At 34.0% G+C, this 26,815-nt stretch overlaps 1 protein-coding gene across 2 annotated transcripts in view; it reads left to right on the top strand.

Annotated features, from left to right (window-relative positions):
- SEMA3A (semaphorin 3A) overlaps positions 1 to 26,815 on the top strand; it is a 612,798-nt gene that overhangs the window by 403,110 nt on the left and 182,873 nt on the right. For both annotated transcript variants that reach the window (XM_066353930.1, XM_066353929.1), the window contains one exon: positions 21,953 to 22,110. In XM_066353930.1, coding sequence (XP_066210027.1) covers positions 21,953 to 22,110 — 158 coding nt within the window. The remainder of the gene's footprint in view (positions 1 to 21,952; positions 22,111 to 26,815) is intronic.

Here is a 26,815-nt window from a genome sequence, read left to right as displayed (position 1 = left end):
CCAATTAGCATTTTAAGTGTCAGTCTTTTGGGGGTTTGTAAATTACTTGTTAAAAGAAGCTTGGAAAGTACTTTTTCTGCTATACGGCTTACAGGTGGAGACTCAAACTTGAATTGAATCCAAGTAACTAAGTACTTTTCATAGTCTGAGCAAAAACAGCATACTTCTGTCACTTCAAGTAGTCAGAAAGTAAAAACCCCATAATTTCTATTTTTTCTTGATGCATTTTAAACTTTGATAACATTTGATTCCAGAGGATATAATAGAATTAATTTTAAAATTATATAATTTTAAAAATTCTAACTAGAAAGAATCGTATAGAAACTTCTAAAAATTGGAATCACTGTAAGACCAGAAGGAAAAGTCTTTAAAGAGAATCAGACATTACATCATTTTTTTTTCTTTTCAAACTTTCCTGAGAAATATTTAGGAGCAGGTAGGTCTAAAGAGACAAAAAAAAGACATAGTATTTTGCCAGTAGTTCCATCATAAATCAAATGTAGGATTAATACAGTATTCAGAATCTAAGCTTTCTGATCTTCCTTAAACCTACAATTAAATGGCATGTATTTAATAGTATTTATGACTCTATGTTGCTTAAATATAAGAAAAATATTAGTAATATAAATTTAAGAATATCTCAGATCTTATCAGAAAACAGAATACCGTACATGTTTTAATAACTTGTATGTTGAGTAGAAATATATTTATAACATTATGACCTCAACCTTCCTCATCCTTCACTATATAATTACAAGAAGATAATGATTATAAAGGAGAAAGAAGTATTGAAGCCAAGAAAACCACATTTGCTAACTTCTTAAAGCAATGTTTGATACAAGTTGACACAATTTCTAGTCTTTGACCCAACAGAAATTCCCAAAGTGGAAAAGATGGCCTGTTTGAGGTCATGTGTTTTTGTCAAATTGTTTAGGAAGAACAAGACACACCTGTCCAAAAAACATCAACTTTTTAAAATGTAAAAGCTTTTACATTTTAAAATACCACAAACTTTGAGTTAAATATTTTTAAAGCTGTAAAAACCTATTGGGAGTTAAATATATTTGACTCTAATTAAAAGAGACACTATTTTATGTTGTCCTTGATTTGCTGATCCAATCATAGAAGGATCTGGCATAATGAAAGTCTTGCCTGGGAAAGAGTGTTGATAGATAGGTCTTGAGTTGGAAGTATGAGGTCACTGGTTTATATCCTGAGGAAAAAATCCTGGACATATTCCATGAAAAACAGCTGCTTTTGTAAAATGTAATGTCTTGCACACAAATGGAATCAAACTAGCTACTGTCATTTTAAGGGTTCCACAACTCTCAGAGAGAGGTGCACATTCAGACTCAAGCATTTCAGATTGCTACTTCCACATGAAACAACAATTTCCCCCAAATAATTCAATAACAAAAAAATCCCCTTGCACTCAGAGAACATATTTTATGACTTGAATTATTTGCACTTATTAAGATTTGCTTTATGACCCAGAATATGAGCTTTCTTATGCTTCATGAGTACTTGAAATGAATATATATTGTATTATTGTGGAGGGTTCCACAAATGTCAAGAGGGTTGATAATATTGTCTAAGTTATATAGATGATAGATAGATAGATAGATAGATAGATAGATAGATAGATAGATAGATAGATAGATAGACAGATAGATGATAGATAGATTCTATCAATTATTTGAAGGATTGTTGACATCTCTGAATATTAAAGTGGATTTGCTTGTTTCCCTGTGCAGTTCTATAGTTTTTGCTCCATGAATTTTAAAGCCTCTTTATTGGTAAATAAACATTTCCTACTGTATGACTACCCATAAAAATAAAAAAATAAAAAACAGTGTAGGTAGCTTTTTCCACCCCCTTGGCCTCTGTAAAATTCCCCAGATTACACCCGATCGGGCTTCCTCAGGGCAGTGAGTTCCCAGCCACAATGCACTAGACCTGACTCTGCAATTCTCTGAGCCTTCCCTGAACTTCTCAGTCAACCCACCCATCCTCACCCTGCCGCTACTTTTATTTTTAATAAATTTTTCTGGCTTATGGCTTTATTATTTTTATGAGGATATTATTTTATCATTTTAAGAAAGATTTTGAAAAATCAAGACACTTCTTCTCATCTCCCAATTTCAGACCCTCAAAGAATGTGTTTATTAGAGCCAGCTGACCCAGAGGGCCCAGGCCCTTTGTGGCCCAGGCCGATGCTCTATTTAAAGAGCATGTCAAGGAAGCTAACCTGCCCTTCCGCAGGCAAGACCCAGAATTTGATCCGATCTGAAGGGGCCAGGAGGGGCAGGACAGGGAGTAGTGTCCTAGGCATGAATTCCAAACCTCATGGGCCACTAACACCCGCAGCATCAGAGCCTGGCTCCAGCAGTAGTGTCCCTGAGCTCACTGTCCCACTGTGCAGGCAGGGACAGTCCCCACCCTGCAGAAGGGCCTGCCTGCTGGCATGAGCATTCTGAACGCAGTAATCGTTTAACCATGTCTGCCCCGGCCGTCATGAGAAAGGAATGGCTGCACCCCTGCCAAGAATTTGTCACTTCCCACCTAACTACCTGGTCACCATCCCCCACCACTTCTGCCCACCGGAGAGTGAGCTCACTAGTAAAGCATCACTAAACAAGGACATCAGCCAATGGCCCGCAGACAGGCTTGCTGCCCCAACCCTGTGGACTGCCCTGGAAACTAGCAGGCCTCAGCATAGCAGCAGGTATCGCTTCCATTGGGCCACCCTGGGAAGGCTCCCGCCGCCAGCAGAGCAGATGGACACTCTCCCCACCCCAAGCCAAGTATATATCACAGTAATAATACATCTGCATATATACCTGATATATATTAAATGTATACAATAGTTATATACACTATATATCATTTTACAACAAAGACTTAGCCAAACATGTACCATAGATATAGTTTAAAACAAAACAAAAAACTCTTGAAACTTATATAAAATAGAATGACTTATGGGTTTTTTAGACTTAAATAGTTTTTATATTTTATTTTTCAATTACAGTTGCCATACAATATTATATTAGTTTCAAGTGTACACCCAAGTGATCAGACATTATATAACTTACTAAGTGATCATCCAATAAATCTCACACCCACCTTAATTTCTTAGTTTTAGGCATATAATTGAAATTATAGAAAACTGTCTAAATTTTTTTCAGATAATTCATATTAACTAGTTTCAGCTAAATTAGGTAGTAAATATTTGTTGACTATTTTTATAACTTTTTTTTTTGTATTTTTCTGAAGTTGGAAACGGGGAGGCAGTCAGACCCCCGCATGCACCCAACCGGGATCCACCCAGCATGCTCACCAGGGGGCGATGCTCTGCCCATCTGGGGCGTTGCTCTGTTGCAACCAGAGCCATTCTAGCACCTGAGGCAGAGGCCACAGAGCCATCCTCAGCGCCCAGGCCAACTTTGCTCCAATGGAGCCTTGGCTGCGGGAGGGGAAGAGAGAGACAAAGACGGAGAGGGGGAGGGGTAGAGAAGCATATAGGTGCTTCTCCTGTGTGCCCTGGCCGGGAATCAAACCCGGGATTCCTGCACGCCAGGCCGACGCTCTACCACTGAGCCAACTGGTCAGGGCCTTTTATAACTTTTTTCAGTGTTCCATTTACCTAAACTAGATCATTTTTAAATTACATTTTAAAAATAAGTTAAATTTAATGATGGAATCTACTGAAAATATGGATTATTATTCTTACAGTACTGTTATCCTCCAAAAATATAAATAAATTGTGAATAATACTAGAGTACAAAGAAAAGAATTAGTCTGCATTAATTTTTAGAATAGTGTGACATCTGATTTTAAAATAATTCTCAGCAAATATTTTTCCCAAGTATTTTATTATCCCAGTATTTATTTATAAGTTATTATATTTTTAATAATCAAGGTCTGACATTAATATTATAGTAAATCCCTAAATAGTCCTTGAAAATATATAAGGTTGGGAAACTCTGGATTTAATAGTTTTCCTAAATAAATACTATTACAGCTAGACTTCCAAGAGACATTAATGTCTTAATTTGAAGTATAATATAGGGATATAGTTAGTATTCTCCCAAATAAATTTTCTCATGGAATCTTTCATTCCATTTAGCATCAAAGTAAAGTAGTCTTTTACAAATCATACTAATATAGGATCATTCATAAATATGCATAGTAGCTTTCATTACACAGACAGAATATGAAGTTCCTAATATATAGATAATGTCATGTAAGTGTTACCAAAATACATTCTAATTTTTGTTTGGATTGTTTAAAATCTTATACACCAATGGTTTTCCTGTTTAGTTTTCTGATTACTAACCACAGAAATAAGGTAGAAGGTAGAGAGAAAATAAAAGGCTATATAATTAAAATAAAATTTCACTAAAGTAACATTTCAACATCACATACTATGTTGACATTAAAGGGGAAGTTCATGGTAGTTAACAAAATTAAAATATTTCTAAGAAAAGATAAGCCACAAAAACAGTGTAAGACCAAGCTAAGGATTCATTTAAAAACACACAACCTTTCATATTTTATGGTTCTTTCTTTAAGAAGAAAATATTCATTTTTATCTCTATTTTGTTGCCCTCACAAAATTGTAAGGTAAGAGTTTTAAGGTCAATTATAACTCTGCTGCAGTGTATATTAAATCAATGTGTGTACTTTTTGTGGATGTTACAAGTCAACTATTGATATTTCAAACGATCTCTCTTTCTTTGATGTCTACAAAGATGATAACCAACTGTATGAATGTAGATGATGTGTTTTTACGGATACAGCCCCTTTTGACTTCAAGTCTGTTGGTAATTGGTACTTTTGCAATAATACCATTTTCAACTACCTGAATCAAGACTTTCATAGCAATATCACTTACTGCTTCTTGACAGCTAATGAAGTGGCAAAGCAGGGCTGATAAACTCCAGCCTATCAAGAGGGTTGAGTGTAGCTTTTTTTAGATTCTGATTTACTAAATGAAGTGGAAGTCATTAAGTTCATCAAACAAACTCAGCTATGAACTTTTAAACTACTTTTTTTATTTTTTAAGTAGAAGTAATTTTTCCCTTTGAGTGTTTAGAAATGATAAAGCAAGTGATAATTGGGAAAAGTTAGATATTTTTCTCAATTTTTAATTATAATAGTTTACTTTGAGTTTTATCAGTAGTCCCATTTAGCATAATAAGAAACAAATGCCTTTTTAAAAATAATTCCCTTACAAGAAAATATAAAATTAAAATTGAATTTTAAAATCTTGGAATCATATTACAAGTTATTGCCACTTAGGAATATAGCAAAATATATAACCTTGGCTTTAAAGCAAATTTTGTGAGGTGAAAGTTCATAGGTCATTATTTCCATAACGATTTACTAGTTTAAAGAGAAAGTTCAAAAATAATACCTACCATGAGTCTTCAAAGAAACAAACATTTTAATATTAAAGATATAAAATTATTTTTAATTATTTAATCCAAAATTTTATAATAACAATATTATTATAAAGGAATGGCAGAGATAATCTTTTAACTATTTATATGCAAAATAACAAGTATCAAGAAAATGAAAGAATTAAGAAATCAGTGACCTTAAAAAATGGTGTGAAACTCTTTCAAGTTGCTCATGTTAAACCCTCTGAGGGTTTCATTAGAACTTAACAGCTCTAACACTTTTTCCTCTCATGTCTGGAGGAAAATTTTATCCCTGTTATTCTCAGCATTTAGAATAATAGGAGAGTCTTATTCTGAATGTCTGCTGTGGTCAGCAGGGGTTAAAAGGAGATTGAATTTCATTCTAAACATTTTATACCATATCTAACATTGTTATTTTCATTTTTTATTTTGTGGTTGTTGTTGCTTTGTAAAAACAACACAACAATATTTTTTCATGAAGAAATATAAAGAGAAATTTAATAAAACATTGACTTATACTACTTTTTTGCCTGTTCCTGAAGGAGATGTAAATCTGGTACTGAATCAGGCTTTTGTGCTATGGCAATAAATGTCTGTGTGCTCTTCACTGGTCTAGAGAATCTTTAGTCTGCTGTCCTGTGACCCTAGAAAAGCAAAGATTTTCAACCACCCTCTTGGATTGTTAGTGTCATCCTAGGGAATCACTGAGTTGTCATTAGGCCTCTTAAACAAACCTGGCTCACACTATATCTAAGTTCAATCTCAGAACAATTCTAAACATGACGCAATATTAAAATATATTTATAGCAGAATGCATTTGGGAAAGAAAATAGAACAATTTAAACTTGTCTTATTTAAGATAAAATTATCTTTTCTATATAAGATAAAATTATCCTATTAGTTTCAGTATAAACTACATTTTAGAAGTAATATCATGAGATAATTTTTGCAAAAAATAGTGGGGAGCAAAACAGAATATAAGAAAAGAAAATTTGTTCCAAATTATTTATATAATAATTCCATTTATTTTTACTTATGTTTGTCAAAAAAATTATAAAATGTCAATGAATTGTTAGAAACTGGTTTCTCTAGGGCAGGGGTAGTCAACCTTTTTATACCTACCACCCACTTTTATATCTCTGTTAGTAGTAAAATTTTCTAACCGCCCACCGGTTCCACAGTAATGGTGATTTATAAAGTAGGGAAGTAACTTTACTTTATAAAATTTATAAAGCAGAGTTACAGCAGGTTAAAGCATATAATAATAATTACCAAGTACTTTATGTTGGATTTTCGCTAACTTTGGCAGAATAAATCTTTATAAGACAACTTACTATAGTTAAATCTATCTTTTTATTTATACTTTGGTTGCTCTGCTCTCGCCCACCATGGAAGCTGGAACGCCCACTAGTGGGTGGTAGGGACCAGGTTGTCTACTACTGCTAGAGCATCTGACTTTCAGTACTTAATAAATTTGGACATGCAGCCACTCCAAAATTAAACATATTATTAGAAGAAAACATTTATAGTGTCCCATTATAAATAAGATATTATCATCACTAAGATTAGAATACACCCAAGCCCTGGCTGGTTGGCTCAGTGGTAGAGCATCAGCCTGGAGTACAGGAGTCTCAGGTCCGATTCCCGGCCAGGGCACACAAGAGAAGCGCCCATCTGCTTCTCCACCCCTCCCCTCTCTTTCCTCTCTGTCTCTCTCTTCCCCTCCCACAGCCAAGGCTCCATTGGAGCAAAGTTGGCCTGGGCGCTGGGGATGGCTCTATGGCCTCTGCCTCAGGCGCTAGAATGGCTCTGGTTGCAACATAGCAATGCCCCAAATGGGCAGAGCATTGCCCCCTGGTGGGCATGCTGGGTAAATCCTGGTCAGGCGCATGCGAGAGTCTGTCTCACTGCCTCCCCGTTTCCAAAATACAAAAAAAAAAAAAAAAAAAAATACAAAAAAAGTACAAAAAAAAAATCAAAAAAATAGAATACACCCAGAACACATTGTATGAGTTTATCTATAAATTCTTTGAATTTATTGGTTTTCAACACTCTTGTCTCCCATATCCCTACCACCCTTCTGCAGGGAAATCTGATTCAAGCAAAATCCTTTTATGGGTCAATTAGAGACTTTATTATCAAATTGTATATATTCTAGTTGAAGGAGTAAGACATACCTAGACATGCCATATGAATGCCCTCTCTTCTTCCTCCTTCTCCCCAAAGAGTCATTATAATAACCTGTCTGGTCAACAGTTTGAACATTTTTAACTGACAAATGCAAACTTTGTTTGTCTGTGGCACCCAGACATGTTTAGAGAATAAAGAGACTAGAGAAGTAAGTCAGGAGAACAAGGATAATTTACGGCTTATCTAACCCACAGGTGCTGTTAAGCACTCATAAGCGTATCCATTTTATCCACCTAATCAGAAGTCCATTTCTTCATTCATTTGATAAATATATAGTAAATACCTTCTGTTAGCCAAATCTAGGGTTTGATTACTTCCTTGTGACCTTTTCTTTACATTCCAACTGCAAGGATGAGACGGATATTTCTATGAAAACTGAAATGTTATCCCATTTGTTTACACTCACATAAATGTGTCTTATGATAGAAAAATGCTGATGAAATGCTCAATTTATTTCTTCAATAAAAGCTCATTTGCTCAGTATTAGAACATTTCAAATAAATCATTCTAAAGTAGTTTTTAAGAAAGATTTTTATAGTGGCCATATGCAACAGATAGCAGCTTACTGAGTAGTTTATAGCTATTTAATTCTCTGTATGTGGAAATTATGTGTTACTGAAAAAAGGAAGCATTAATTTTTAAATCTCAAAAAACTATGCTTTTATATAGTTATGTGGAATACGATAGTAATTTGAAGAACAGATATAACGAATATAATTGATATAACGAATATAATTGACAGAGACTATCTGAAAAGAAAAAAAAACCCAACAGACTTTATTGTGTTAATCAGATAAGCCTCCACCCTGCCCTCTGCATAGTTTGTTTGTTTGTTTGTTTGTTTTTACACGGCTTATACTAATACAATACTTACCATTCAGGCATTTAAGGAACACTTGCTGATGGGCTGGCTGATAATAGAGACCCCCTGTAAAGGAGCTTTCTAAGTAATTAGAACGCAAGACAGAGGGTCCTGGCTGGGTAGTTCAGTTGCTTAGAGCATCATCCTTATACCCCAAGGTTGTGGGTGGGATCCCCAGTCAGGGTACATACAATAATCTTCAGATGAGTGGTTAAGTAAGTGGAACAACAAAGCAATGTCTTGTCTCCCTCTCTTTGTCGTTCTTTCTTTCTAAAATCAATTTTAAAAAAGACATAAAACAAAAAACTAAAAGTTTTAGTCTCTGGATTACTTTCCTATCACTCAAAGCACTAATTAAACCAATGTGAATTGTACAAGAAGGATTTATATTTTAATTCTAAAGTTTTACTAACTAGTCATCTTACATAGAAATAGTGATGATCAATTACAATACTTGTATTGTATTAATCAATTTAGTCCACCTTACAACATTTAGTTGCTTTATGTAATGATATTTAAACTTATTGTTATTTGTCCAAGAAATAAGAATTAACATTATGCATTAATTCTTTTCTAAATTGATTGCAACTTATATTTTCCAGCATATACTTGAACCAAAAAACTTGCCAATGTCAGGAGTCAAGCAGCAAAAAAAATATAGAGAAAAATTAAAGTCACATTTTCCTAGAGATTTATTTAGAAAGAACATTGAACTGAGAGCTAGGGGAACTAAATTTAAAACTGACCTCTGCAACTGTTAATGATAAAAGTTACTTATGCTTTGTTGTAAATGGAAGTAATCAGATCTTCAGTCTAAAGATTTTTCTAGATCTCAAATTCAATAATTGATTATCTAGTTAACCATTCCTCCACATATAATTAGACCCTTATGGCCTGTGCTAACTTTATATGTAAGAGAACTGAAGCATGTACCCTAAGGCCAATGCAGATGAGTGGCAGGCAATTAATGCATTAGTGCAGCTTATGATCAAAGCAGCGGGAGGGAGCATCAGAGGAGGGAGTAATACCTGCTAATTCTCAAGGCTTTCATGGGAGGGATGGCTTCTAACTGCACCCTGAACCGAAAGAACAGGGAAAATACCCTAGAAGCAAGAGGAGATAGGCCAGGTTTAGAGAAAACCAAAACTGGCCATTTCTGATAAAATTGTGAGAATTTATGGAAACCAATAAAATACAATATTAAAGGAAGATTAGGGACTGCAACTTTTATTAGGAAAATTAGGAGAAGGTAATGGTGGTAGGTGAAAGTACTATTTGTCTGTTTGTTTTAACTAAAAGCACTACATCAATTTATATGGTGACACTTTGAAAAATATATTAAAGGGATAGAAACTGAAGATAGGGGGCCAGTTAAACTATTGCTATAAGCTATAATTTTTTTAAAATTTTTTTTTAAATTTTATTTTAGAGAGGAGGGGGGAGAGAGAGAGAGAGAGAGAGAGAGAAGGGGGAGGAGCAGGAAGCATCAACTCCCATATGTGCCTTGACCAGGCAAGCCAGGGTTTTGAACTGGCAACCTCAGTGTTTCCAGGTTGACACTTTCCACTGCACCACCACAGGTCAGGCATAAGCTATAATTTTTAATACTATTGCTATAGTACTATATATATAGTACTATAAATATATTTACTATACTATATATATATAGTATATATATATTTACTATATATATATTTACTATATATATATTTACTATATATAGTACTATATATATTTACTATATATATAGTACTATATATATATTTACTATAGTATAGTAAAGCAAATACTATTGACTTGCTTTTTATTCAAGGACTCCAAATTTATTTTTCTTTAGTCAGTTCATGGTACTATTGCTATTGTTTATAGCAATAGTTTAATGGGTCCCCTATCTTAATTTCTGTAAAATAGTTGTACTATTGTTATTGCAATAGTTTTGGTGATTAGTATTACTAAACAGAACTCTGAAAACTGTTATTCATGTGATTATATGTAAAATGACAACAGTGCTTAGTACATAGACTTTTAAAATTAGCTATTTTATTATGATTTTATAACCGTGTTGTAAATAATTTAGAATTTAGATAGCATAATTTTACTGGTCATTTGAATATAATATATAACTAACTAGAAAAGCCAGTATATAATTTGACATACAATATATGTTGTTACACTTGGTTTTTTCTAGATATTTGTTATTACATTTACGTTTTCTGACTTTCTTGTTGCATTTAAGAAAAATAAAAGGTGTTTCAAATAATATTTATTGAGGCATTTACTTCTATATTAGACAACTAAGTATATTCCAGGGAAAGGTTTTAGGCCTAGGAATACAAAAGTATATAAAAGCAGCATATTTTAATTATAGAAGAGGGAACTAAATAAATAAAGTAGTAGTTAATCTACATTTGTATATGGCTCTGTGTCTCATAAAGGAAGGAGAAGTCACAGGAGAGGCTTAACTGTTAGCATAAACTTTAAGAGATTTACCTAAGCAAGTGAGGGTGGAAATTGGAAAGCATGGGGGGGGGGGGAGATAGCATTCTTAGTTGTGGTAAATAGATAGCATTTCAATGTGTAAAAAAAAATATATATATATATAATATAATTGCATATTTAGTTATACACACACTTATATAGTATTAGTAATTGAGGAAATTAAACAAGTATAGAAAATACAAAAAAATCAAATCATATAGACATTGCATATTTTTAAACAGGTTATTATTATTATTTTTATTTTAGTGAGAGGAGGGGAGGCAGAGAGACAGACTCTCTCATGCACCCAAGCAGGATTTACTTAGCTAACTGACTGGGGGTTGATGCTCTGCCCATATTGGACCGTTTCTCTATTGCTCAACAATCAAACCATTTTTTAAGCACTTGAGGTAGAGTCTACGAGACATCCTTAGACTCCCAGGCCAACTTGCTCAAACCAATCGAGCCATGGCTGTGGGAGGGGAACAGAGAGAGAGAGAGAAATGAGAAGGGGAAGGGTGGAGAAGCAGATCTTCTTTTCTCCTGTGTGCAGGGAGTTGAAACCGGGACATCCACACACCTGACAACACTGTACCACTGAGCAAACTGGCCAGGGCCTAAGCAGGGTTTTGTTTGTTTGTTTGTTTGTTTGTTTTTAGTGAAAGGAGGAGAGGCCGAGACAGACTCCCACATGCGCCCCAACTGGGATCCACTCAGCAAGACCACCAGGGGGTTGATGCTCTGCCCATCTTGGACATTACTCTGTTGCTTCATTGCAACCAATGTGCCTGAGGCGGAGGTCATGGAGCCATCCTCAGTGCCTGGGGCCAACTCATTCCAATCAAACCATGGCTTCAGGAGAAGAAAAGAAAGAGAGAAAGAAGCAAGAGGGGAGGGCAGATGAGCACTTCTCCTGTGTGCCTTGACCAGGAATGGAAACCAGGACATCCACACACTGGGCTGATGCTCTACCACTGAGCCCACCAGCCAGGGCCCTAAGCAGGTTTTAAAGAAGAAAGTGTGTAATATCTGTGCTCTTAATTTTGAACCATGCCTTGTTTGAATGCATTTTAAGTGGCTATTGCTGTAGTTTCTTAATGTTCTATATTTTTAAAACTTGCATGTTTTAGAATGTTTGATACTGCAACTGTTTTCTGAAAGACAGTCTGCTGGGTATGAACACACTGAGTCAGTCATGCTTTCACCAGAGTATTTTCACACGTGCCTCTTTCTTTGTGTCCTGACATTTAATGTTGCTCTGAACAAGTATGAAGCCTCTTGATTACTTCCCTTCTGTAGATGACTTGCTTTCTAGTCAAGAAGTCCAAATATATTCTTCTTTTATTTAGTAAGCTCCACAATTGATCCTTATGAACATTTAGATTTTCCTGATAGTGACATTTTAGTCTGCAGATGTCTATTTTTAGATTTTATTTCCTATCTTTCATTTTTGTTATCTTCTCATTAATCAATTTCATCTCTTTCAAAGAAAATTTTATTTTATTATTAGTTTGGAACTTTGACAACTGGAATGAACTCTCTTTCCTGGGTCAATTCCTCTTTTTTTTTCTGTGCTCTTGTATTGCATTTTGGTGACCATTTTATCTCCTGACAGTGAGGGCGTGAGCTGGAGCAGATTACAGATGACAGTTGTTTTGACTTGAAAAGAAGTTCAAAATTTTTATATATATTTTCTTCTGGAAAAATATATTTTTAATCTTTCCTACATTGTTGATTGGTGTGTTTCCTGTGATGCCTCATCAAAAACACTCTGTGGAGTAGTCTGATGTGCACCCCTTCCACTCGGGCCTCCCCTGTACTTAACCTACAGTAGTTTCCTTTGATAAAAGAATAATGTGTGTATGGGTCTCATTAAAACGGTACCTGGCATGCACGTGTTAGTCATCATGATACTGCCTTTGTACTTTAGCTCTACTTCCACTCTTTGTAAGCATTTTCCAATAATATTACAGTCATATAGACTTCTAGATTTGTTTCTGTATCAAAATATTTGCGAATGTAACTTTACAGTTTTAACCGTTTTATTACTAATTCTGCCCTACCTGGAATATATGGATATGGGCTAGATTTCAACCTTCTATATCAAAATATTTTAGGCTTCACTATATTGGCTATATTCTCTTAAATAATTGTGGCTTGATATTCCATTGTTGTGATTTCCTCTCTTCATTTAATATGGATATTTTCTTGCTTTTTCCCCCCATGGGATTCAAGGGAAAGGTAATAAAATAAAAGTGCTTTCCCTCTTACATTTACCAGAAGAAAGTCATATTTGTTTTGCATAGAGATTATTTGGAGGCAGTGCATAACATTGTTTATTGACGTAAACATAAAGAAAAAGTTCAGTTGGAAGGTAATTATAATAATTAACTGAAGAAATCTGGAGGATTTGAACTGTAACAGTGACAAAGAACATGAGCAAAAGAAAATGTAGGAGAACTTGTTATGGTGTTAAATGATACTGAAGTGATGAATTGGATCTGTGGATGTTGAAGGGGCTATAGTCTGCATGGTGTTTTAGATCAGTGAAATTTGTAACCAATTTTAAAACATACAGAAAGGTGATGTCGGTAATGGACAAAAGAAAAGGGAGTGAGTTCTGTTTGTCATGGAAATTCTGAGATTTTGGTGCCATATCTAACTAGAGGTTTTTAGTAAGTCTTTGTTTGGCTTTTGGAGGGAAATTTGTCTTGGAAGATATACATTTGAGACATGTTAAAATACTTCTAGTGGTGATAACAATAGTTGCAGATAAGATTAGTTGCAAAGTTATATTGTGTAAAAAAGACTAAATGCATAGCAGATAGAAGAATATAAATATTAAAGAGACTATTAACTAAGACAAGTTATGTGATAATTAGAAAACCAAACTTTTCAACATTCAGTCTTTGTATTCCTCAAAATGTATTCTTACATTTCTCACATTTACTGTTCAGCAATCAATTCATAGTATTCTAAAAAAATCAACCCTCCTGGCAGTAATCTGAAGCAAGATATACAGGGCCTGGCTTCCAGTGTCAGGTGGAAGTGGACATCTTGGCTCCACATCACACCAGCTCTGGAACCTGGAATATTCCCAGTACCTATCTGCATCAGTTTCCGCATGAGATAAAATGGGTATGAAAGTTTTCACCTCGTAATGTTGTAAGGCTTAAGTGAATATACTTATATACCACTGAGCAGGTTGGGACACATAGCAAACACTTAAAACTTGTTTCTTTTGCATTTTTCCTTATTTCTATCTTCTGGTCTTTCTTTACAGCCTCTACATGGAACGCTCTGCCGCCCTCTTTCTGCTGGTGAAGTCCTACCCATTTCTTAGGCCAGGTTTCATCCCCAACCCTTCCTAAGGATTATTCACTTCTTGAAACATTAATTTTCCCCTCTTGTTAGCTTCCTTAGCTCTTCTTATTCTCTTTGTTGTTCATTTACTGTTTGCTTCTCTGATAGCATTTATGTAACTTCCCATCAAACATTTTTTAATCTTTATATTCCACAAACTTCTTAGCCAATGCCTAATGTTACACAAGTTGAGTGACTCCATTAAATAATAATGATCTCCATCATCAGATTAGAGTGTAAATGTGTATTTTTCACATTATGCAAAGTAGAAAACAGATTAATATCACAGATAAGTCTGCTCTTGCGGTTTACATGCATATTAAGGGAAAATGCATTGATCTTCCCTCACTATGTGGTTCAGGGCACTTGTGTATTACATGGGGTCTAGGAGTGTGGAAGGTAGGCTTAGGCTCAGAATGAATCTTTACTTGTTCTAAGGCCAATTTTGGGCACTTGGTACCTGGATCACAGAGGCTTCCCAAATCAAAAAGCTGGTGTTTTGTGTTAACTCTGAATAAGAAGCATCTGGCAAAGGAAAGTCTTGGCATAAAGTCAATGTGATGGAGATATTAGATATTAGACTATCAACAAATACAAAGAAATAGGTTAGAAAAAGAACTTGAAGAAATAGTCTAGGCAAAGGTGGTGAGACTGTTTTATGGAGAATCATTGCTTCTGGCATAAATTGGAAAATGTAGCTTAGGTAAAATTTAACTTTGGACTAAAATATGTAATTTTGATGCATATTTTGTGTGTTTACTGCTATCAAATTTAGAAGATGGATTTGTCTAAGTATTTTGAAATAGTTCTCAAATGCTGTAAATTGAGAAGATATACTCAAGATCATCAAATAAATAAAAGCTTGTAGACACTCACAATATTGGCTCTGTATCAGTTCTATGCCAAGATCTACCAGCCAGGAGAATTCACACAATCTAACTTAGAGCAGTATTTTCCAAACTTAAGTCTGTGGAAAGGTACTTATCTTTCTGTGTCATAACCTTTAAAAACCAGTCCTTAGTGAAATAAAAATAAAGCAAGAAAAATTGAGTAAATTTTTCCACAATAAATTTATTTTTCTCTAAAGAGGATTCTTTGTGTGTGTTTTTGTCCTTTCTGAAACTTTTTGTTCAATAACATGCCCTCTCCCTTTTGGTTGAAGTTATTATGTTAGTAAATAGTACTTGTTTTTGCAATTTTGTTTTTAATATGCCATAAAAATGTGCCTACTTCCATATCAATCATATTTTACTTTTGGAAATATTTTTAGTTTATGAAATTTGAAATATAATCTAGAAAGCACAAATATAGGGTCTAATTATTTGGATATTGATGAACTTTTCAATATTTACAAATATCTGGATGCAGTTATCATTTAGTCAAAGTATTTTAGTATAATATGGAACCAGCCTCTGACCGCTTTAAATAGGATCTTTGAGTAGACTACGAAAACTAAAACGTTTGAGTCATAGAAAAAGGATATAAATCAAAAGCCATCAGTAAATACAAGCAATTAATTTTAGTCCAGCCACTTGTAATGTCTCATTACCTTTCATGTTATAACACAAAGGACAGAAAGGGAGAAGATGGAGAAGGAGAGGAAAGAAGAAAAGGAGAAGTAGAAAGAGAGAGGGTGGGAGGAAAGGAAGAGAGAATATACAACAGAAGTCAGAGGCATAAAGAACAGGGTGGCTATTGTTTAGATTTGAAGCTCAAATTATGCAATTTTTCATCCTACTATAAAAAGCTTAATTCTGGTAAATCTTGCATTCTAAAAATTAATATTTATTTTATTGTCTTTTTAGAATTGGACCCAGTCATTGTAATGTAAATATCTGTATGAATGTGTATTTATTCTAATGATAATTATAACACCATAGGAACCATATAACTTTACTATGTAGAAATGAATAATCATGCATGATTTTGATATTTTTTCCATTTTTCTTTTCATGTATTAAAATAAACATATAAGGAGAGTACTAGTTTCTACAATAATTTTACAATATTATGAATAATGTACTGATAGCAATTCTTGACAATGTCTTTTCTTTATTTCTTTATTCAAATAGAGCTACATTCAAGGTCATGATGAATTCAGGAGAAAAGGATAAATCTAAAAATCTAAAAATAAATTAATAAAATTAAAGTTAAAATTGACTCATTAGAAGAGATCATGGTTTACCCCCCATTATTATTTGGTAGGATATTTTGGTAAAGAATAGATCAATCATAATTTATTTTTTTCTTTGATGTATATTATTAGATCAAAAGGAAATTATTAAATAGAGTTTATAAGTGCCTTGAAATTCATAAGACTATTTTTTTGAAATATGTCACAAAAGAGTACAATTTATTTATAACTAATCCCACTGCTGCTTGAAATTATATGAACTGAAATGATTTTCCTTTTAAGAATATCTATATACTTAAGTTTATTATCTATGTTGTCTTATATTTTATAATAATAATAATAATGGTGATAACATTTATTGAGCAAAACCTATTTGTCTTACCATATAATCAGTGTATTTTCTATTTTTGTCATTGAGCAAATCATAGAAACACTAAATCATTTGGTGAATCTGAAATACATAAAATGTTTGTTCAACCATATTTCAATTAAAAGAATACAGCCTGACCTGTGGTGGATAAAGCATTGACCTGGAATGCTGAGGTTGCCAGTTCAGAACCCTGGGATTGCCCTGTCAAGGCACATATGGGAGTTGAAGCTTCCTGCTCCTCCCCCATTCTCTCTCTCTCTCTCTCTCTCTCCTCTAAAATAAATAAATAAAAATAATTTAAAAAAAAAAGAATACAGAGTTCATTAATGAGAACTTGTCTGAAATGGCACTTTTGATTACAATTCTACATTTATTTCCCTTGATGTTTGACACAGAATGTAGAAGTAACATCTTCCAGAAGAAAACTGAATTACACCCAGAAGGAAATTGTGCCTTTATATATTTTGGCCTACTAGGATTCATCATAGTCAAATTATTTCTATATAAATGTAAGAATTTTTCTGTTTTTTTGTTCTGTTTTGTTTTGTTTTGAAAGAGAGAGACAGCCAGGCAGCTAACCAGGGACAGACAGACAGGAAGGGAAAGAATGAGAAGCATCAACTTATAGTTGTGGCACCTTAATGGTTCATTGATTGCTTTCTCATACTTAACCTGGATGGGAGGGTGGGGCGGGGGACTCCAGTTGAGCCAGTGAGACCCCTTGCTCAAGCCAGCAACCTTGGGATCAAGCCAGCGACCTTGAGCTTCAAGCCAGTGACCTTTGAGCTCAAGCCAGAGACCTTGGGGTCATGTCTATGATCCCACGCTCAAGCTGGTAAACCCACGCTCAAACCTGCAACCTCAAGGTTTCAAACCTGGGTCCTCAGAGTCTGAGGCTGACACTCTATCACACTATGCCACCACCTGGTCAGACATAGGTTGTTCTTTAAAATAACATGTGTTGTTGTTTGGCTGATTATGGACAAAGTAAAGATGTGAAAAGGCAGTGGAATATTAAACATCTCACACTACTGAATATTTATTTTAGTTCTTATCCTAGTTTGTGTTATGGTATGATTTCCGTATTATAGGCTGAAAAGAAACACCCCAAATTGTGAAGGAGCAGAATCAAATTGAAGTTTTTTAAATGTCAGTTGCCACTGAGTATGTCACATATAGGAAAAACAAAATCATAAGTTTAAATTTTAAAAACAGGATATTAAATAATGTAAGATCTAAATTTAGAGAAAAGGTCTCTAATTTTAACATAGATAATTTTGTCCTGGGAAGTGGTGAGATGACTTAAACAATCGAGAATTTGCCATGGCTCACTGCCATGAGGGTCTCAGAAAGGCTCTTCTCAGTAAGAAAGCAATGTAAAGAGTCCCCGAGAGAGAGGAGCATCTAAAGAAATTGGAATAAAAGGAATGATGAGTCAAAGTTAAGTACATCTAAAAGCAATGGAAAACAGCTGCTAACGCATACTTCAGGAAGATATTATCATTGTTTTTTTAATGGAATGATCCAGGAGTAATATATTTTGAAGTGTAGTCTGTTTCTAGAGTGGTTTCATGAAAAAACCATAAAGTCTTTTCTCTAAGGTGTTTGTACCTAGGAATCACTACTTCTCCCTGAATGAAATACAAAATTCAACCTGTAACGTATTTTTCAACTGGAATAATATTTTTGTTGTTTGGAGTTTTGATACTGAAATTCATTATTCAGGATACATAAATTGACAAACAAAAATATTTCGTTGGTCTTAAAATGACCATAATATTTAATATACATGTAAATCAGAAAGCATATTGCTTTTCTTATTTATCCATTTATCATGTAAAACTACTAATGTTAACAAATTAGCATACTTGTTAAGATAGGTAGAGAAGTATTTTTTTTATGCTCCATTTGGATTCTAATTTCCTAGTTATACAAACAAGTATCAATTGGATGCTTACTATACCAACTATCATTCTAGGTATTTTTGTTTGTTTGTTTATTTGTTTATTTTATGACAGAGACAGAGAGAGGGACAGATAAGGACAGACAGACAGGAAGAGATAGAGATGAGAAGCATTAATTCTTTGTTGCAATACCTTAGTTGTTCATTGATTGCTCTCATATGTGCCTTGACCAGGGGGCTACAGCCAAGCGAGTGACCCCTTGCTCAAGCCAGCGACCTTGGGCTTCAAGCCTGTGACCTTTGGGCTCAAGCCAGAGACTTTTGGGCTCAAGCTAACAGCTATGGGATTGCATCTATGATCCCACCTCAAGCCAGCGAGCCCGCGCTCAAGCCGGATGGGCCTGCACTCAAGCCAGCGAATTCAGGTTTTTGAACCTGGGTCCTTTGCATAACAATCCAATTCTGTATCCACTTCACTGCTGCCTGGTCATACTCAGTCTAAGTATTTTAGATGAATTATCTAATTTAACCTTAGCAATAACTTTAGAAAGTTATATTATAAACTCCATCTTCCAGGAACTGAGCCCTGGGTATTGTAAGAAACTCATCCCAGTTTGAACAGCTAGTAAATAATTAATAGCGGTGATGCTAGGGTTTTTATCTATAACTAAATGACTCCATATATAGCTTTAGTGTTTGTCTTCCTATAACTTTTTCCGCTTGATGCTTAGAACTCCCTTACCCTGTGTCTTTTAAATGACTGTCTCATTGATTAATAACTTTATGTAATAGTCTGTTTAGATTCACCTAACCTTTTTTATTTTTCCAGTTGCCTACTTACCTAATTTGGTCTCTGGTATTAGGGTAGAATAGTAGAGTTTAGAATTGGAAGAAAAAGTAAAGCACATCTAGTCTATTTGATGAATATCTCTCCTTAAACAGTCATTCAATCAATGCTTGAACATATCCATCAATATAGCCCTGCCTCTCATAGTGGCCCCTTTTATCCTCATAAAGCTCAGAGTGCCTGAAATTTTTGTCATGTATTGACTCTCTGTAGCATGGTCCTTGGCAATCATTTGGGCACTGGTGAAAAGAATACATGCATTTATTTATTTGTTTGATTAATTAATAAAATTTTTTAAAATAAGAAATGACATTTAAATTCGATATTATATAGTAGATTCTCTGTTCTCTCTTTCTCTGGAGACAAATAGTTTTTATTTATTTCATATATGACTCACATAAATAATACTCATCCTCCTGATCTATCCCTTTCTTCTTTCCTTCTTTTCTTCCTTTGGGTTCTCTTTTTCTCATTTTGTTTTGTTTTTTTGACAAGGGTGAAGGGTGGCTTAAACCAGCCTCAACTTTGTCTTGATTCTCATGTGATTTTAAAAACATATTTTAACAATTCTTGTAAGGTTTTGTAAAAGATGAACAAATGGATAAATAGGATGAATACATAAATACCATATTTCCCCATGTATAAGATGCTCCCATATATAAGATGCACCTTAATTTTGGGACCTAAAATTTGGAAAAAAAAAAGTATTACATAAAGTTATTGAACTCAAGTTTTATTCATCATAAAATTTATACAACTCCTCATCTGCACGAAAAAGCAGGAAATGCAAGTAAAAGAAATCTACAACCACTGTATAAGATGCACCCAGTTTTTAGACCCCAAATTTTTCAAAAAAGGGAGCGTCTTATACATGGGGAAGTACAGTAGATACACATTCAATTTAATATTACTAGCCTGGTAAAATGGAAAATATGCCATGTGAGTTGTGGATGATAAACTATTAATAATATATTTTCTGACATGAAGAATGCTAATTCTGGTGGATAAGCCATTTATATAAGTGACTGTAATAATTGACAGTGTGATACAAGTTCTGAGTAATTCAAACAAAATGAGAAATTAATTTTTGAGAATTTCTTGGAGTTTACATTTTGAACTAGCTTGTAAAGGTGGCTGCTGCTGTGTTGAAGTAGCAGAGAGTTGCAGATGTCTAGTACAATGGTAACGAAGGCTAATAAGTGAACAACTACAAAGCATGTTTTTCTGCAGAGCAGAAGATATGAGCAAGAAGAGTATTGGGGTGAAGTCTAAACTCAAATGATGAGACCAGACCTTTAATGTTAAGTTAAAGTGTTTGAACTTTATCCTCTATTAAAATGATATATTTAATAAGATTGGAAGGCAGTAGGAAAAATACATAAATCAAAGAAATTAATAAAATGGCCAATGTCATGGAGTCAGGGCTGGGACAGAGGAAGGATCTACTTTATGAATTCTGGGGAAAGGGTTCTATTTTGTGTGCACTGGAAAAATCTGAATCATTGACTCAGGAAGTTTTGGATACTTTTCAACATTTCTAACACTTAGGAGGGGTGTTGTGGTGGTTTAAATATACATAATTTTAATTGAGGCAGACATTTAAAGAAAACTTCTTTGGTGATTATCAATAATTAGCTTTCTCTTCAAAAGTAAACTTACAATTAATGTTATTTTTATATGGAAATTTTTTTTCACTTAAGGTATAGGTCTACAATTCAGTACTTGCCAAATCACACTCAAAGCAATTGGAGAGTGATAACAAACTGAAAAATTGAGGTTAGATAATAAAATTAATTTAACTCATGTATTTATAAAAGCCTAACTCAGCTTATTTATATATTCAGATACAAAATATTACAAAGTATTTAGATGTTGGAGTTAATGAGTCAATGGTCAAAAAATTAAAATTCTGCAATAAAATAAAGCCTCAAACAACCTAGAAGGCTAAACAGTGTTTTCCCACTTTACCTGCGCTCAGTTGGTCCTAGTGCTTACCCACCTCACAATGACCTGGAACAAATAAAGCCACTTACACTAGTCTTTATAAAATTAAGGACATTTTGTATACACTGCCTACTACTCTAATCTATTGCTAAATGCAAAGATATTCTATCAGCCCACTTGTGTAGACAATCATTTTTCTCCGCCTTTTTTCTATTGATGGGTGTGGTCTTGAGTACACCAGCAAACTAATTAATATAATTCCCATTTCAACAAAATGTTAAAAAAAAAATGGCTCCTGTATATTCCTTAGTACTGCTATATAAAGATAAACCATTGATTGGCAACTGTAGCAGGTAGTAGTAAGATCACCATGTAAAAAGTCAATGCTCACATAAGGCCTCAGATTAACACCCAATGTCTTGCTTTGTTACCTTGCAGAAATGTTGGAATCCAACAATGTGATCACTTTCAATGGCTTGGCCAACAGCTCCAGTTATCATACCTTCCTTTTGGATGAGGAACGGGGCAGGCTGTATGTTGGAGCAAAGGATCACATATTTTCATTCAACCTGGTTAATATCAAGGATTTTCAAAAGGTATCTTTATTCTAATATATGCACTGTAGTACTTTTTAAACATTTCAAGAATTCTCTAGCTATATAGCAGTGTGAAAACTGAGAAATTGTTTAATACTTTATCTTTTCAGATGCAAACAAAAATAATACATTGATTTAGCTATCACAAATCACTGGATGTAGTAAACCATAAAAATCTTTGAAGAAGATACTTTAGAATTTTTTATAAAAGAGTTAAATTGTTTGTCCTGCATAAAAGTAAATAAATACCTGAATCATTATGGAAATATATTATAATCGATTTTATGTACTATGTGTACTTGTATTATGTGTATACTATGTGTGTGCATGTGTATGTATAAAAATAAATGTAGAAATCTCTATATTAGAACTCATGCCTAATCTGGTGCCAACTGTGCTTGTAAATAAAACTTATTGGAAAACAAACACTCATTCATTTACGTATTTTCTATGTCTGCTTTCATTCTTCAACGGCAGAATTGAGTAATTCTGATAAGAGATCATCTGGCTTACAAAGCCTAAAATATTTACTATCTGGCCTTATAAACATAAAGTTTGCCAAAATTTAATCTAGAAGATCAGTTTCCAATGTCAAAGTTGTGCATATGAGGTCATTTATATACTAGCCATTTACCAGTTTTATCCTTATTCTTCATAGTGTTTCTGGCTTATTTAATTAATAAGTTACATAGTTTAGGAAATAAACATTGATTGAAAAATTAGTGGAAATTGTGCTACTGAGTCTATATGCTATAAGTCATCCATTTCCCACAGTCAATATTTCTAGTCTTAATTCTTTGAGGAACAAAGATCTTTATGCAATAGATTTAACAAAAGTGATAGTCTAAGATGCTTTTTTAGAGTACATACACTTCAATACTTATGAATGTAGTTTTGCTTCTTAACACTTCGAGCTTTAAAATAGTATGCCTCAAATTCTTATCAACTGTAACAGATTGAATATTTTCTAAAAAAAATAATAGCTTAATTGTGTAATAAATTTTTGTCCTGTTTCAAGACTATTGATTCAGGGATAAAATGAAATTTTAAATTAATATCTGATTCAGATTTCTAAAAGAGTACACTACTAAACCCAAGACTTTTACTTTGCTTCTGTTACCCCAAAACCAAAATGCTAACTATGTAAAAAGAGATTTGATTCATTACATATAGTCATATGAAATGGCAATACCCATACTGATATAGCTTAGGTATTTTTTTCCGATTTTTTAATGTATTTGATTTCTAAGCCAGTTCAGTGATAGCAGTATCTTAAGGTTATTTATAATCAAAGAAAGTTGGTTATTTCTGTTTTTCTGAAATGATAAAAAAAATTTATCTGAGGGTCTTTGGTAAAGGTCACAAATATTTTTGTTGTTTAAGTGAAAATAAATTATCTTTTACAAAATGAATGAATAATCAAAGATGACTAAGAAAAATTTGACATTTTAATAATAGAAGATTGTGTCAGTTCAAATTTAAGGTGTTTATAATATTTTGAGTATTTTGTAAAATTTATATATAAATATAAATATATGTGTATATATCTATAGATAGAGAATACATGAACATATAACATTTCAGAACGTATATTTAATGTATTTAGCATATTCTTCTAAATAGTCTTAATTTGGTTTATATATTCAATTCTAAAACTGAATAAGACTAAATTATAATATAAAATATTATGTTATAGATGAGTAAAATCTCAGAGCCATTTGTGTTCCCAGGATATATTGTGATATCTCTTCTACCAATTAGAGTTATACTAAATAGGGGTAGGCAAAAGTAAGTTTACAGCTGTGAGCACACAAGAAACTGTTTAGTCTTATATTATTAATTATTGTATTATTTTCTATATGAGCAACTGTAAACCTACTTTTACCTACCCTGTATATACTGAAAGAATTAATTAATTAAAGTTAGGTAACTTACAAAGTGTCATAGTGTTCTTGCTGTAGCTCCTGATTTTGAGTTTAAAATCATTATTTTAGTAATAGACATGATTATGATATAATTTTAAAACATTTCATTTCAAACATATTACTTAATTTTAATTATGTCATATTGCCTATCAGAGTAAATACAAATGCCCTGTGCAGATAGGTAGTTGGTTGGAGCATTGTCTTGATATGACAAGGTTGCAGGTTCGATCCCTGGTCAAGGCACATACAAGAAGCAACAAATGAATAAGTTCGAACAACAAACTGATTTTCTGTCTCTCTCCCTATCTCTTTAAAATCAATCAACAAAACTTTTTAAAGAGTAAATACAATTTACTTAAATATCTATATATCTTTGAATGTATTTGTCTCATTAAGTTCTTTTTACCCTATTTTTAAAGTTATTCAACTTCTCTCTAAGTATCTTCTATTGTGATAAATTCTATAAGAGATAATATAGTGTCATAATTTTTGAGGAACTTACAAGATGATGTGAAAGATAGGATGTATAAATATAAAGTTAAATACTAGGCCGATCCTTGTTAGATATAAAAACACTTTCTCAGGCTAGGAAGACAAAGGATAGATTGTTGGCCACGATAAAAGATTAAAATCTGTTTAAGGCATAAATGCTTATTAAAAAATTACTTAAGAGAGGCTGCCATAATTAGAATCAAAGAAGCATAAGAATGACAGTGTAAAATAGATCATAAAGCACTTTGAATATTCAGATAATTAATTTAGGCATTGTTAGTTAACTGAGAAATTTTTGAGCAGAGAAGAAAAATTATTAACAGGCTAACAAATCTAAGCAAAAAAAGTTATGAATGGCCCTGGCCAATTGGCTCAGTGGATAGAGCATCGATCTTGTGTGTGGATTTCTCAGGTTCAATCCCCGGGTCAGAGCACACATGAGAAGCAACCATCTGCTTCTCTTTCCTCCCCACTTCCCCTTTTATCTTCTCCTCCTGCAACCAGTAGCTCTATTAGTTCAAGCATCCACCCTGGGCTCTGAGGATAGGTTGGCTGGCCCAACCATCGACCCCAACAAGGTTTGCCAGGTGGATTTTGGTTGGGGTGCATGCAGAAGTCTATCTCCCCTCATCTCACTTAAAAAATAATATTTAAGAAGAATTTGTATTTTAGATATTATGTATTGATTTTTGAAGACAAGGGAGAGAGAGAAAAAGAAAGAGAGAAAGAGGGAAAAGAAGTGGGAAGCATCTACTCATAGTAGTTGCTTCCTGTATGTACCTTGACCCAGCAATCCTCGGGACTTGAACAGGTGACCTCAGTGTTCTAGGTCAACACTTTTATCCAATGCACCACCACAGGTCAGGCAAAAATTCTTGATGGAAATGGATACTGTTGGGAAAGAATCTAAATAAAAGGTAAATATATAATATATATAATAATACATATAAAATATATACTAAATTGTTTTTCCAACAGTATCCATTTGAATATATATATTTATTCCACTTATTTATAATTATTACTTAAATTGCTTTCCAAAGGAGCATTTTCTACCTCAAAATTTATTTTACTCATGCCAGATTTTTAAGTGAAAAATTCATATATATATATATATATTTACTCTGGAACTCTAGGAAGATGAAAGTACATATACTCCTCTAGTATGAGAAAATTTAGCATGAATGTTTTCAAAATTATATTAATATTTCACATTAGAGAGAAATCACAAAACAAAGCCCATACTATCTCAATATAATAATCAAGATACGGGGCGGGGGGGGGGGACTTCCTTTTTTTTTTTTGTATTTTTTTGAAGTTGGAAACGGGGAGGCAGTCAGACAGACTCCCGCATGCACCTGACTGGGATCCAACAGGCATGCCCACCAGGGGGCGATGCTCTGCCCATCTGGGGCATTGCTCTGTTGCAACCAGAGCCATTCTAGCGCCTGAGGCAGAGACCACAGAGCCATCCCCAGCGCCCGGGCAAACTTTGCTCCAATGGAGCCTTGGCTGCAGGAGGGGAAGAGAGAGACAGAGAAGAAGGAGAGGGGGAGGGGTGGAAAAGCAGATGGGCGCTTCTCCTGTGTACGCTGGCCGGGAATCGAACCTGGGACTCCTGCATGCCAGGCCAACGCTCTACCACTGAGCCAACCAGCCAGGGCCAAAAACTTCCTTTTTTAATTAAAAATTATGTTTCAATAAAATTTGAGTGTTGCGCAATCTAACTGGAAAGCTAAATAATTTTAGCTCTGCTATATATTATTATTATTGTGTCTAAGAAAAACTTAGATTTTATCTTCCTCTATTGTAAATTTGAATTAAGAATAGATCATTAAGCCTCCTGAAACCAATGCAAAGATAAGGCTGTGAAACCTGAAGAGTGCAACTACCAGCAATTCCTCTAGTAATTGAGGAAGCAAGGTTTGGTAATGGTAAGGGTATAGATTTATTTTTCTTTGTTTGTTTGTCTGTGTGAGAGAGAGAGACAAACAGAGAGACAGAGAGAGGGACAAATAGGGACAGACTGGCAGGAAGGGAGAAATGAGAAGCCTCAGTTCTTCATTATGGCATCTTAACTGCTCATTGATTGCATTCTTATATGTGCCTTTACTGGGGGACTCCATCAGAACAAGTGACCCCTTGCTCAAGCCAGCAACCTTGATCTTCAAACCACCGACCTTTGGGGTCAAGCCAGTGACTATGGGGTCATGACTAGGATCCCACACTCAAGCCAGCAACCCCGTGTTCAAGCCGTCGACCTTGGGGTTTTGAACCTGGGTCCTCTG

This window comes from Saccopteryx leptura, chromosome 12 (genome assembly GCF_036850995.1).
Source record: "Saccopteryx leptura isolate mSacLep1 chromosome 12, mSacLep1_pri_phased_curated, whole genome shotgun sequence".
Lineage (NCBI taxonomy): Eukaryota > Metazoa > Chordata > Mammalia > Chiroptera > Emballonuridae > Saccopteryx > Saccopteryx leptura.
This window is presented reverse-complemented; position numbering and strand designations above follow the sequence as displayed.